Below are 15371 nucleotides of genomic sequence, written 5' to 3'. Positions count from 1 at the left end.
ATATCTTAGTGAAATAACTGTGGAGAATATATGATGTCCCTGAGCAAGGAGGTTATGGGAGGTGAATGGGTGAGAGGGCCACCCAGAATTGACAGGAACTCTTGGGAATTTCAGTTTTCAAGTGTTACTAGGAAACAGAATAATACAAAGCAAAACATTTGCAAAGTTTACAAATCTGTAAAACAAGAGTGGACTTAAAAAATGTCATGAAACAAATTGAGAGTACAGGAGACATTGATGTGGACTGTTGTATGTAGGTGGCATGACAACACACAGCAGAGTTCCGGTGACTGAAGCTCCACCATATGATGGGTACTTCCCTATCAGACTATGCTTTTTAAGAGTTGGCAAAGTTTCATTTCTTTGTATTAGTCATAATGTTGGGGTAGTTCGGGGTTCTGAAGCTGTTTGGTGGGTACACTTCTTTAAATCACTAACAAAAATAACTGTAGGAAAGAGGGAGAAGAGGAGAGGGGGACAGAAAGATGGGGGAAGGAGACAGAAGGAGAGACAGACAGAGAGTATGTGTTTCCTGTAGTTCTGTCTGGCCTGGAATTCAGACTATAGCTGAAGATGACCTTGAACTTCTGATCCTCCTGCCTCTACTTTAGTTCAGTCTTCTAATGAAATTTTGGCTCCTTCTGGCTGGGATTAGCAATGGTTAATAATATCATAGCAAGAATGCTATGTGCTTCTTGGTAGAAAAATACTGCAAATGGCAAATAGAAAATCTCACATATCCCAAAGATATCCATACTGTGTTCTCAGAACCTGTGAGATGCTACTATTCCTGGCTAAGGGGAGCTAAGTTTGCAGATAGAATTGTGTGAGCAGATGATGGTAGAAGGGATGGCATCTCTGAATTAGCTGTATTGTTTACTTGTCTCATTGCTGCAACTAAAACTCCTCTCAATACCAGCTCAAGAGAGAGCTCACTTAGGCCCACAATTGAAAGGGACAGTCCATCCAGGCAGGGGAAGGCATGGCAGCAGGTTGAAGCAGTTTGTTATGATGTACCTAGTCAAGAAGCTTGCAGCAATGCTCATGCTCAACTTGTTCCTTCCTTCTATGCAGTCTAGGACATCTGCCCATGGGATGATGCCACTCACAGTTAAGGTAGATCTTCCCACCTCAATTAACCTAATGTAGAGAATCTCCACACAAATAGCTAGGAGGCTGATATAGTGTAGGAAACACTTTAGGACTATCCCAAGAGATTTAGCTCCCAGGTGAATCTAGATCCTTGTTAGTTGACAATATAAACATTAGCCTATTGAAGTGACAAGCCTAATGAAATCACAGAACATTGATCTCTTAGCTAAACAGTTAATAATAATTCAATTCAGCCACTGTTAATGTTGAGGGTGGAATGTTGTCATGAGAACAGGGCTCTGGTACACCTGTAAAAGCTAAACAAAGAAAAGATTCACATTCAATCTTCTCAAAGGAACCAGCCCTTCTAGTGCCTAGAATTTAGTACCATAAACCCTTAGGCAGAATTCCAACATTAAGTACTATTAGATACAAAATTTATGTTGTTTAATATTAATGAGTTTATGTCTTGTAGTTCATTAAAACAATACATCCTATTTCCTAGGATATACTCTGAATACATTCTTTCTAGAAAACTCAAGAGACTGATCAAAGCTTGAATGTAACTTACAGTTTTCAGAAAATACAACAGTCAAGGGCATATATATGAGATGAGAAGCACAGAGGGAGAAAGACATTGTATTTTATCAAAATAAAGCAAATACATTCACACACACACACACACAAATGCAAGGGGCGGATATGAGAATGAATGAATACAAAACCTATTTGCTTGGGAAAATGTAGATAAATGATTCATTACAGAAAACTATCTAGTATTTTGTCTATTAACCAATGATAGTAGAAAAATACCATTCAAGTAAGCAAATTATTAGAAAGATGTATAACCCCTAAGATACGGATGCTCTTACTGGGTATTTGCTGTCAACACATGAATCATTGTTAGGGTTTGATATTTTGTTTGATATTAAGGAATGATTGTCAGGTGGAATTACAATCATATATATGGTATTTGGGTTCTTTTTGAGCAAGGGGAGGGAAGATTGTAAGTGAGCATGATGTGTAGCAATATCCACAAATTGATACTTGTGGTAAGTATATAGATGCTGCCTAAAGATGTCTACCTTTGAAGATATGTTAGCATTAGCGCAACAAATCCTATTTAAAATGCTAGTCCCTGATTAGACTTCTCAAATGTTTGAGGAGCCAGACAAAGCATGCGAAACACTCAATTTGACTATAAGCCGTGGGTGTGAAATTTCCACAAGGAATTTTGGAAATGGAATCTTTCATTTCCACTTAGAGAATCATCCTTTTGCCTCTCCTACCTCCCTTGTTCTGTGCAGCCTAGGCATGAGGGCTTCTTCTTTCTCTGTGAGTCAGTGGCTCAGGGGCATTCTTGGAATAGAATTTGCCTGGAATAAGTGAGCAAAAAGAATAATATGCATAATTATATTGAACAATGCCTCCTGGTATTTTATGTTCGTTTGGATTCCCCTCATCTCACTCCTGAAAATATTAAAAAAAAAAAAAAGAATAAGAAGAAGGAAGGAAGGAGAAGGCAATAACTGTTTCAATTTTTGACAGCCTGGGGTATTTTGAAATGTTAGCTCATCACATTTTCCCTGTTGTGTTTGTGTGTCTATTTCAGGATGGAATGGGAAACTTAAGAATCACAGAAAAGGGTCTGAAGCTAGAAGGAGACTCAGAATTCTTACAACCTCTCTACGCCAAAGAAATCAAGTCCCGACCAGTAAGTTTCTGATGAGAAAACAATCAATCCTCTGAAATCTAGATCTGAGCCAATTTACCTTGCTAGCCACTGAGACGACACATTGGGATGGTGAATGAATTGGCATTTTGACCTTGAAGACTTAGATAACACTCATAGCTGTGGTGCTATAAACAAGTAAGATGGTCTCACCGTGTGTGTCCCTTTGTGGCTTAGATGGTAGTAACCACTGTTAACCAGCTTCCAGATGGTGCTATGAACCATAACACTTTAAAGACAGGAAAATCCTGGTACCAAACTTGTGAAGGACACTATCACTACTATTCTTACTTGTCAGTCATTTCAAAGTCATCTGTGAAAATAGAAGTAATGAATCAGAACTTTGCTTTTCATTTCCATTTTATATGTTGTAGTCCACACTGTCTTAAATTGGTCCATTATCAACAACCATAACCCAACACTATGTCTAATGGCTAATGGTGTGTCTTGTTGAGGGGCAGGTTGGCTTTGCATGGATAACCGGTGTCTCATTTAGTTTACAGGCTGGTCATTGTGATAAGAAATAAGAAATATTGCTATTCCATTTTATAGGCTAGTAAATTCAGACATTGATGAGTAACCTGTCAATAATAATAATAATAATAATAATAATAATAGAGCAGAGAATTCAACTCTGAAAATCTAATTCTAAAGCCTTTTTGTTAAGTGGTCTCTTACTTAAGGTTCTCATTGTTCTTCTTGTAGTAAAATGCATGTTTCCTACACGATGTGCCTTGATTAGTCAGGATTACCAAACTTGATTACTAAAATCATGTTTATTGTTATTGCTTGGTTAGGAATACAGTCGGAATGTGAACTGTCCACCTCAGGCTCATGTGTCACCTCTCCACTCTCCAACTGCCATTGCTTTCTGGATAAATTGTTTAGGAAGTGGAGGTTTTTGAGAGGAAGTGTGTTCCTGGGGGAGGGCCTTCAGGTTTCTAGTCCTGCTCTGCTTCCTGCCACTCAGTGCTTCATGATCCTTAGATATGTGAGTGAGCAGGATCACACTTATGCCCACCGCTTCCAGCTCCCATACCTGCTACACAGTGAGAGACTACACGGTCAACATGTGAGCGGAAATAGATGGTGTCCTTCCACCCGTCATGTCACATCTCTTAGATAGCTGATCACAGTGATGGGGAAGCAGATGCACAGTGCTTTGTTGTATAGGTTTGTACTTATTTACTTTGTGAAGTAGAGACCACTGGTTAGAAATAATCTCTTATTCAGGCTTATGAAGGCCTTCATGTTGCATGGGATTTGTCCTGTCCACATGGAAGCCAAGACTGACTAGACAGTTCCTCAAAGCATCATTTACCTAAGATGTACTAACTAATATAACTATTGAAAATCAGCAACTTGGTGTATGAGTGCAATACGGGGTGGGGATTATATTTGCTGGAGGTACCTTGTGCTACTAAGACTCTCTGCTTGTGAAGACACTGTCTATCCTTATCACATCTGGAATGCAATTCAAAGTCCCCCAGTGATGCCTATCATTCTTTTCAATTTTTTTTTGAAAATGTGTGTGTGTGTCTGTGTGTGTGTGTGTGTATGCTTGTATGCCATGTAAAAATTACACATGAAAACCCCGCCACCATTTAAAAATGTGGAGCATGTCCTCTACCCACAAGAGTCTCTCTCTGTCCCATTTCAAATTCTTTGTCCCAACAAAACCGTTTTGTCCTCCCCTACCTCCAAGCAACCACTGATGTTTCCTTTACTCTGGCATTACTTTACATTTTTGTGAACTTCATAGACCTGGATTCATATATGAGATTCATTAGAAGAAACCAAGCATAAAATGCCTTTGTCATGTACTGAAGCCTTTTCTCTTAAAGCTGGCTGTTTATTCTCTAACTTAAGAAAGTTTTGTTTTTTACCTGCAATTAGGCTGTCTTGGTTTGCTCAAAAGAGATCTGAGACTATGGCTCAAGGGTATAAACTTTTACACATATCTGCTGGAGACCATTAGAAGGTAAAAAGGTCAATGGGGAATTGCTTGCTATGAGTAGGATCTGCATCTCTTTGAAATGTCCCAAGGATAAACAAGTGTGTTGACAGAAAGCAACAAAGAAACAATGATCAGACCTCTGGGGCTAGTCTATAGACCTCCCTCTGCATATCTGAGCAGGCATCTGAATAAACTACAGTTCTGCCATCAAGGCAGGTGGAAAGGATGATGGTTGGGTACCACTGAAGTGCAGCCCTAAGTGATGCCTCCTGTTCTAACTACTCAGCAGTTTTTCATTCTCTTTGGAGTTATCTCTAGTACTGTAGCACCATACATCACCACTACTGTGTTTCACAGGCATCTCCTTCTGCTCTTCCCTATCAGGAGGGACTCACACCCAGTTGAATGAGATTGAGAGCCTCTCTAAGTGGGGTGGGGTAATGAAGAGATGACTGTCTTCAGTTTGGTTTTCTGTTTCATTGATCTGAGAACTGAGATAAGTTAAACCATCCACACAACATTCAATACCATATCTGATTCCTTTAGTGCAGGTTGGAGTCCTGAAAAATCACTACAAATTGATGGAAGCGGTGGCAATCCCTTAAGATGATAAATTTACAACTGTGAGTGATTATCAGTGAATACCAGTTCCACCAGCCTGAGTTATCAAGACACATCTAGGCTGAGAACTCAAAGCCCCCTGAGAGCTGAATTCTCTTGGTCACTGCACTGAATGGTTGGACAGTAATGCCTAGGAAAAAAAGAGCTAGGACTTCCCTTGCTAAAAGCAGCTCAAACAGACCTAAACTCCACGGACTACAAATCCTCAAGGTCATACTGCTGACCTGAACTTCATTTTTCCCACCCTTCTAATTGGCTGTGACAAACTGGCTCACACCTGGTGATTTCCCACTCACTAAGGATGGAACACATGACTGAGCCTTTGAGAGGAGTCAGTGTGCTGGGCCAATGAGCCCCCCAAACAATGATGAATGATTCAACAAAGGGGCCTTGTTATATCAAATCTATCCACTAATGGGACATTTTCTGTTTAATAAGCTTCTCATGGGAGTAAACACATTTTGAGGAACCCCCACCCTTTTGCCATGTTGGCTGATGGGAACAGCTCACCATTGAGGCCTGTATCTTCCCACAGACATTGCTTCACAGAGGTGCTTTTTTTTTTTTTTTTTTTTTAGTGAGACAGGGTTTCTCTGTGTAATCCTGGCCGTCCTGGAACTCACTCTGTAGACCAGGCTGGCCTCGAACTCAGAAATCCGCCTGTCTCTGCCTCCCAAGTGCTGGGATTAAAGGCGTGCACCACCATGCCCTGCTTTTTTTTTTTTTTTTCCCTTTTAGATGGGTGAGAATGACAGTCCCACACGGTTTCTTTTAAAAATACACGTTTGTTCACTTGATTTTAGCCACGTGATGAAATCTGACCCTCAGAAAGGACAGAGGATCTAGCAGATTGGGCTTCTGTTTCGGGGGGGGGGGGGCTGGGAATCACTTGCCCTGCCCACTGTGCTCTCTGCACTGTCACTCTACCAGTCAGTGCGATCCATAGCCAGCCGTTCCCTTCATTTGTATCATGTGCCCTCTTCATGTCCTCTAAGACCACTTGCCTGCAGAGCTAGGTCTACAGAATTGCAAGTGTACATACCTCATTAAGGGGTCAAGAAATTATGTTTTGGTTTTTTCCCCTTTGGGCTTTTAAAAATATGTATTTGTGTCCATTACATATTCTTCATGGTTCACTTCTTATTTTTTTTTTCTTATGCCTAAATTTTCCATAGTCATCTAGTTCTCGTGTCTCTACCTCAGCTTTTACTGATTATATAACTGACAGGTACAATTATATATGTTCAAGGCATATAGATTTAATAATGTCCTGACATATATTGTGAAGTGACAACTGCAAACAAGATATTACCAGAATCCTTTTCTGTTGGCATGCATATTTGCTAAGCTGACTTCAAATGAATTACACGTACTATTAAGGTCAACTTCTGTGTTATGCATGGAACTTATTTATATGATAACCAAAGGTCAGACCCAATGCTTACGTGTCTGTGATTCACCTATCCAGTCTCCCACCCCCATGACTACCCTTTGACACACAGTCTCTGAGAGTTCAGCTTTGGCAGTTTCTGAATTGTACTGAGGGTGTGTGTGTGTGTGAGTGTGTGTGTTTGCCCTTTTGTGCCTCAGCCATTTCACTTTGTTTTGTTTGCTCCAGGTTCTTACAACCTGAAGGGATTCATTTTTAGGCTGCAGTCATATTCTACTGTGTACCTGTGCACACATTTTCTTCACCTGCTCATCTATTAGTGGATGCTTAGATTGACTCCATGTTTGGCTCTTGTGTAATGTCGGAATAAACTCAGGTGTGCTGACATCTCATTGCCATAAAAACTGTTCCCTTTGGCGGTATATTTTCAGAGCTGAATCACTATGTCTTGTGAGCGTTCCTCATGTTTTATGAGGGTGTGCATAGGTTCTCATTTCCTAGATACCCACCTACCAGCACCATGTAAGGGTTTGGATACACACACACATACACACACATATATATAAATTTATAAGGACATACTATCTTTTTATTGCTAATGCAACTCTAACAGATGTAAGTCCACACCTCATGGTTTTCATTTGCATTTCACCAATCATTAGTAATATTCCTGAAAATACTTTTAACATTCCTGTTATCCATTTGCATGTCTCTTTTGAAAAAAAATATGACTATTTAGGTCTTTTGCCTTTTCTTAAATTATTCCTCTTGGCATTAAGTCCAATGTGTTCTTTCTTTGTGTTAACATCAGTTTCTTATTAGATGCTGCATGTCTTACAGATGTTTTCTCACTTTGGCAATTATTTCCTTTGTATTTGACAAGAAGAACTATTTATAGTATATAGAATTCTATGTATGTGTTTATATTTGTTTTTATAGCTTTGATTTTGATTCCTATACCAAAAGAGTAAAAAAGAAAGAAAAGGAAAGGAAGAAAAGAAAAAGAAAAAGAAAAGGAAAGGAGGAAAATAAATGAAAAGAAACAAAAAGAAAAAGAGAAAAACCACAGGCAGGATCAACCCCTCCTTTTTTCTCTGAGCAGCTTTATCAATGTAGGTTTTTTGTTTAAGCTTTAATCCATGTTATAGTGATTTTCCAGTATAAAATAAGATGATGTTGTCATCTCTCCAGGCTGGAGAGATGGCTCAGTGGTTAACAGCGCTGAATGTGATTCCAGAGGACCTCAGTTCAATTCCCAACAACCACATGGTAGCTCACATCCATCTGTAATGGGATATGATGTCTTCTTCTGGTGTGTCTGAAGATAGCTGAAGTGTACTCACATTAAAAAAGAATTCCATCTCTCTGCCTGCATGCATCCCATCTCTCTTCCCTGACATGCACATATATTATATGTGTGTGTATGTGTGTGTGTGTGTTGTGTGTATGTATGTATAAGTATATATATATATATATATATATATATACACATACATATATATACATATATATATATATATACATATATATACACATATATATGTGTGTGTGTATGTGTGTGTGTATATATATGCAGTTTCTCATGACCATTTATTAGAAGGACTGTTCTCTCACTATCATGATTCTTGGTTCTTATAATAGGGAGTAGTTAAATGTGTTGGATTTGTTTCTGGGTACATTATTCTGCTGGCTGATCTGGGTGTTTGGTTTTATTAGGCAGCTATTCTGCTTAGACAGCTGCATGCTCTGGTTTGACATCAGAAACTGTGATGCCTTTTTCATTGTGAGAGTGCCTGCATGTTCGGTGGCAGGTAGAAGCATTCTTGAAACTTCTATGAGAGGGTAAAGCTCTGCCTCCCTGTAGCCATTATTCACCATGTCTCAAGGGCATGCCTCCTTTTTCACATTTCCCCTTCTAACCACCACACAGCCCAAACTTTGGGTGGACAGAAAATTTAGATTCTGGATGTCTTGTTGGAGGGTAAATAAGAACGAACTTGGGATGACAGACATGAACACTGATCATCTAGTGGTCGTGTGCTATGGAGAAACCAAATGAAGACTGCGGAGATATCCCCCGAATAAACCAAACAGCTTCAACTCCCAGCTGAACATATTGCACACAGAACAGTATTTTCCATGCCACTTGCATGGAACATGAGCATCTTGCTGTCTTTAATTAAGAAGCTAACTGAACCATGAAGTATTGCCCGGGTAAATAAAAATGATTTGTACTAAGTCAGAGTGGGGCATTAGGCATCTTTGCCTTTCCTTCAGCACCCATAAATCAGCATAGTGTTACACATTGGAAGGGTCATCTATAAGCCCATCTGTAAGTGAAGCCAGGAACCATTCCCCCATGTATCTGCTTACATGTTGTAATTTATTATGGCCAATACTGCAAGCCAGCTGCCGCTTGCCTTTTTTTTTTTTTTTTTTTTTAAGAAAAAGTAGAAAAAAAAAAAAAGTCAGACAACACATTATGAATAGATCAACACTTGACACTAGCTGGTTTGTTTTTCTGGGAAACAGATTAAAGTATTCAAAGGCTTTTCAGTTGCTGTAGAATTAAAGTGGACTGCTCAGATTTTTGTTCTTCTTCTAACAAGAAGAGTTGTGTGTGCTTTTCTTAAATCAAGTTCTAAGGTATATGGAAGACTTTGGTCAGATGTCAGTTACATTTACATTAGCCATGATTACAGTAGAGGAAATAAGCAGGAGCTTAATGTGTGAAGCTATCTAATTGCATGACTTGTGGGTCATGGCCATTTGGGTTGCCTTGATTTCTTTCTTATTTCTCATTCATCATTTTGGTCTCATTATTTTGAAGACCCCAGATCACTGAAAGATAGTTTTTAAAGCCAACCCCATAGCATGAACACTCCTTCTTCACTCAGTGTGCAGTATTGGCATAAAGGATTAGAGAGACCTCACAAAAAAACACAGGATAGTGACATATAAGCAATAGATTATAAAATAGGGCAAGATTGGGAGCAGTAAGAAGTAGAACAGGAAGCAGAAATGGGCAGAGTGAATAGAACTGAAGGGAAAACTCAAAGCCTAGAGTACAACTGTGAATTTTCTGAAGGGAGAGTACATAGTCCCCAAGAAGCAGAATTCTAGAAAGTACTTAAAACACCCTGAATATAAAGAGGAGTTAGTGTTGGCAAACTACTGTTTTGGGAAGGCTACTGGATTCAAAGTTGGATAGTAGAGCTCTCTTTATAATGATGGACAGGGAACACTTGCACAAGCTCCTTCATGTCATAGTTACTTTGTCTTTTGGACATAATCAGTGGTTTGCTGTGGCTTGTTGAAAGTCACAGACTTCATTAAGCAATTTTCCCTTAGAAACTCAAATCCAAAGTAATGGGGCCCAGCAGCCTGCTCTACCACCTTGGTGGCTTTGTTACCAACCATAGGATATTGAGATTCTGAGATGGTCCCATAATACCCAGTTTGAAAGCTATTAGCCTCATTCCATCTCCAGGTCTCCTCCAACAGCCTTCACATAAAGACTTTCCCAAGACATCCCATCCAAAATACAACCCCTGCCAGTCGGCTTTTTTCTTATATCACCTCATACTACATCATATCAATTTATATACTGAGTATGAATTGTATGATTACCAATTTTCTTACCTATATGAGTTCCTTGCACTATCAAATATCCTTAATAGCACAGACTTAGAAGTATAAATTAAAGGTATACATTTGTCCCAATATGGTAGAATCTTACTATACACAAGTATATTATAATATCATTAGCAAGCCTGAATTGTGCGCGCGCACACACACACACACACACACACACACACACACAATATACTCTAAAGCACAACCTTCCTTGGTTCAGATCTTGAATCTAGCCACTCACTAAGGTATATGAGTTTGAGCAAGTATCTTTACCATTTCTTTGGTTCACTTCCCTAGAAAATGGGGACCATTGTACCTCAACATCATAAGCCCATTCCAACTTTATGAAAGTTATTATATGTAGTTTATAGAACAGTCTCTTGAATACAAGTTACCAAGTTCAAACTGATAACTATATGTTACTAGCACTAGGGATCTTATTATTGTCTCTGTTTAACCACTGAAGTTCCTAGACTCATGACCTCGTCAGGTTTGGAAGAAAATTTTGTTACAACAAGTAATGTTCTCTTAGGTCCATACTTGTCAGATAGAAACAGGGACAGATATCTCCTTTGTAGGCATTTCTATGTGAATTAGCTATCTTTTTATGCATATGCTAAGTATACATTCATATGGCAGTGAGATGGGAGACAGACAACTCAGTGGATGAAAGAAAGAAAAGTGTTATAAAGGTTGTGATGCTCATCACACTTCTGTACACTAAGGAGCTGCAGATGTTTGATCTATGTCATCTATAGACAAATGTAGGCTCCTAAGAATGGTGACAAACTGAGCACTGAGAATTAAACTTTAACACTTCCAGCCCTTCAAACCATAGAGCTTCTCATCTCCATCTGTGTGCCTTATCAATGTCCCCTGGTCCCATTTGTCCCGATACTGTGTGCTGATACAGTGACTGGTACAACTGATGGAGGTCTGTCACATGTGTGCTGAGACAGTTTCTTGATTACTTCTTTAAAAACATTTATGAGCTTTATAAAAAGGAAACATGCCGGAGTCCACTGTGGTTTGATTGACGTTCTTTAAATGGTAGGAAAAGGCCAGTTCCAGTCCAGGGGCATCTCACAGCTGGCAGCGCGTGATGAGCACTTGGGAGGATAACAGAGCCGAGCTAGCTTTAAGGATGACTCATGTTTCCCTGCATTTCTAAAAGCTTTGTTGTTCGTCACAATTAAATTGTTAGCAAAAAAGAGAGAAAGTTACTTTAAAATGTTTTTCATAATGTTTCAATCAAAACAGACTCGTCGTTCGTCAGCGCTGGTTGCACCCGGTGCTTCATAATTGCTATTGTGCATTGCACTCTTGGTCTCAATTTAAAAAACCTTGTTCCTTGTCAAAATCACAGATGGTTGTTTGGAGATGCCATTTCAAAGGTGGAAGGGAACATTTCTTTGGCCTATGAACTGATAAGCAAATCTGTACTGTTCTGTAGATGTTTGTGATCTCCGGAAGCAGCGAAGTGTAACCTTTGGAGGCAGTGCACAGTAAATTATCACCAGGAATGTTTTAAATGCCTATTGCCTAAAATTATGAGTGTGAGACTCTAATGTCCATGAGTGATTCTGTTCTTAATGGCAGAGTTTCTGCCCCTAGGCTACAACCAAAATAGTCTGCAAAGAAAACGAGGGTTTATTATTATTATTATTAGATATTTTCTTTATTTACATTTCAAATGCTATCCTGAAAGTTCTCTATACCCTTCCCTTGCCCTGCTCCCCTACCCACCCACTCCCACTTCTTGGCCCTGGCGTTCCCCTGTACTGGGGCATATAAAGTTTGCAAGACCAAGGGGCATCTCTTCCCAATGATGGCCGACTAGGCCATCTTCTGCTACATATTAAGATTAATAAATATTCTTTAGATGCACCTGTTGTATGTTAGAGGGAAAGGAGGGAGGGAGGGTAGATTGTGTCAGCAACCACCAAGATGAAAGAATGAAACAGACAGACAGACATGCTGTCCTCCTCGATTGGTGCAATAATGTAACTTTCTCCAGGTCCTGAGACACCACTCCCATTATGCCACATCAGAGTCATGGAAATCAAACTGCTTTCTCTCAGGAGAAAAACACAAGTACAGATGGTAGAATAATTGAAGTGTTCTACCATCAAGCTGTATAGATTGGTTTTAGCCCTCAGTCAAGGCTCAATTTTGTTGCTCAACATGAGGGGAATATTTATGGCAAGATGAGTTATCCTTAGGTGGTAGCTCATTAAGATATAAGGAATGGAGTTGGTTTCCTTTTTCAATTAGGACCATATAACTATCTGTTGTTTGTCCTTCCCTTCAATTGTTAATAAGACAAGAATCTGTCATTTTGTAGCCTTCCTGACATTTTTATTTTTACTTGTGTTTCCATCTGAGCTCTTTAAGATATGGCAGTGACTACCAACCTTCCCATCACTGCCACTGAATCTTAAGGAATCACAACATAGTATGTTAGCAAAATGTGGGGCAGGAAGAGCTATGGTTGGCATGTGCCACCACCATTTGACCTTCACAGGCTTGTGCAAAAAATGGATTTCTTAGGAACTTGAAGTTCCTCTGCTGTCATTTGAGACCATTAGTTTTATTGGTTATTTTATTTATTTACATTTCAAATGTTATCCTTTTCCCAGTTTCCCCTCCACAAAACCCCTATCCCTTCCCCCTCTCCATGCTTCTCTGAGGGCATCCCTCCACCCACAATCCCACTCCCACCTCCCTACCTTAGCATTCCCCTATACTGGGACATCAAGCCTCCACAGGACCAAGGGTCTCCCCTCCCATTGATGCCAGATAATGCAATTCTCTGCTACATATGCAGCTGGAACCATGAGTCCCTCCAAGTGTATTCTTTGGTTGGGAGCCCTGGGGGGTGGGGGGTCTGGTTAGTTGATATTGTTTTTCTTCCTATGGGTTTGCAAACTCCTTCAGTCCTTCCCCTAACTCCTGCATTGGGGTCCCCATGTTCAGTCTGATGGTTGGCTGGTTGGCTGTGAGCATCAAATCTGTACTAGTCAGGTTCTGGCAGAGCCTCTCAAGAGATAGCCATAACAGGCTCCTGATAGCAGGTGCTTACAGAAGCCAGAATTGGGCATCACATCCTCTGGAAGTAATGAAATTACAAATGGCTGTGACCTGACATAGGTTTTAGGAACTGTACTCAGTACTCTGCTCTTAACTCATGAGACATCTCTCCAACCCCATTTCTTAATTTTTATCAACCCAAACAGTCAGATCCCCCAGCATCCCCACATATACAGTAAATATTCATTGGTAGAATGCTTTACTCTTTTTGCATAAAAACCCATGTATTTCAGATATGAGGATGAGTATGCATACCAGAGACTATGGTGCCATTAAATTGCATATGCTCAGGGTCTGATTACTAGTGGCACATTGGGAAATAACTATTTTCCCCTGAGAATTTATATAAATTGTAACTAAGTAATTGGAATGCATCTGTGTGCGTGCTGCTATGAAGTTGTGGTTTGGGGATCCAGTTTTTATTTTTTAATCCTGTGACGATTTACATGTCAAGCTAGCATGAGCGTCTCCCAACTGTGGGGTTATCAGATATGCTACCTTTTGTAGGTTCCCAGTGTTGGATGTTGTGTTAGTTGCATTTGTTAGTGCTATGATAAATGCCTGGCAAAGGTAATTGCAAAAGCAAGAGCTTATTTTGCCTGGTATTTTGTAGGCAGATATACATTATTATGGTAGGGAAGACAGCATTGGGAATATAAGGCAGTTGGTTACATTACATCCATAGTTTGAAAAAGACAGAGATGAATGTTGGTCTTGTGTGTTTTCTTTCTCCTTTTCTTTGGGTCAGGAAATAGTCCATGGGGTGAAACCTTTTATATTCAGGGCTGGTTCTGCATAGCTGAGTTAAAGCTCTCTGGAAGAACTCTCATAGACACATGTGCTGTACCTTAGGTGATTCCATATTCATCAAGGTGGTCATTGAGATTAACCTATTGCTTTGGGGTAACTTCGGTCCTCATCCACCACCCTCCTTCCTTCCATGCTGTCAATGTGCTTGTAGTTTTGCCATATTCAGATTCACTGTAGTCCATTCCAGTTTTCAGATTTTGGCATGTGCTTCCTCCTTTAGCCATGATATAAATTCCCTCTGTTTAACTTTATAGCCAGCAGCCATGCTAAAATTGACTCTTCTATTCCCTTTGTGGAAATGCTCTTGAGATATCTCCCTTTCCACTGGGAGCACTTGCAACAGGGCACGTGTAAAGAAAGGAAGCACAAAAGCACTGCACATGTGATTTAGGGTCTGATGGAAATGGATGTGAAGCATGGCTCTGCCTGTTTCTAGCTTTGTAATTTCTGCGTATGATTTGACATGGTAACATTTATCATTCAAATCACTGAGTTTTCATGAAACCTAAAAAAATCAGTGAATACAGAAATTAGCCTACAGTCATACTTAATACTTAGCTGGCTCTAAGTGGCCACTCTTTGCTTCCAAGGTTTGGCAGCAAAAGAGAACCCCAAAACAAAACCTGTACCTGGCTGGCCACTTCTGTATTATGGAATACATGAATCTTCCTTATGCTCATTTTCCTTAATTAATTCCAGTTACATTGGTCAGAGGGATGGTTTTAAATTCTCTCAAGATTGTCTTCTGAGTTGAACCAAAAGCAAAGAGAAATCTCTCTTTTTCAAAGAGAGTCATTTCCCAGAGATGTCTGTTCAACCCATATATGCAAATAGAGCCACAATGGTTTCATTGAAAGTTATTCAGAATACACAATACGACACACCAGTGTGAGCCTTAAAAAGTGTTACTGGGGCTTGCTACCCCTTGGTCCACAGGGTACACCCACAAGGAAAATAGAAACAAAGTAAAGGTAGGTAGCCCCACTTGGCACAGTTGATTGACTTTAATAGATCCTGATTATGCTGCTCATATTCCATGAAAT

General features: G+C 39.8%; 1 protein-coding gene across 5 annotated transcripts in view; it reads left to right on the top strand.

The window, feature by feature from the left end:
- Positions 1-15371, top strand: part of Sgcd (sarcoglycan, delta (dystrophin-associated glycoprotein)) — a 1018375-nt gene that overhangs the window by 791615 nt on the left and 211389 nt on the right. For all 5 annotated transcript variants that reach the window (XM_006533307.4, XM_006533306.4, NM_011891.5 and 2 more), the window contains one exon: positions 2705-2806. In XM_006533307.4, coding sequence (XP_006533370.1) covers positions 2705-2806 — 102 coding nt within the window. The remainder of the gene's footprint in view (positions 1-2704; positions 2807-15371) is intronic.

Source organism: Mus musculus, chromosome 11 (genome assembly GCF_000001635.26).
Source record: "Mus musculus strain C57BL/6J chromosome 11, GRCm38.p6 C57BL/6J".
In the NCBI taxonomy this organism is placed as follows: Eukaryota; Metazoa; Chordata; class Mammalia; order Rodentia; family Muridae; genus Mus; species Mus musculus.
Note: the sequence above shows the minus strand (reverse complement) of the source record. Positions and strands in the feature narration are given on the sequence as shown.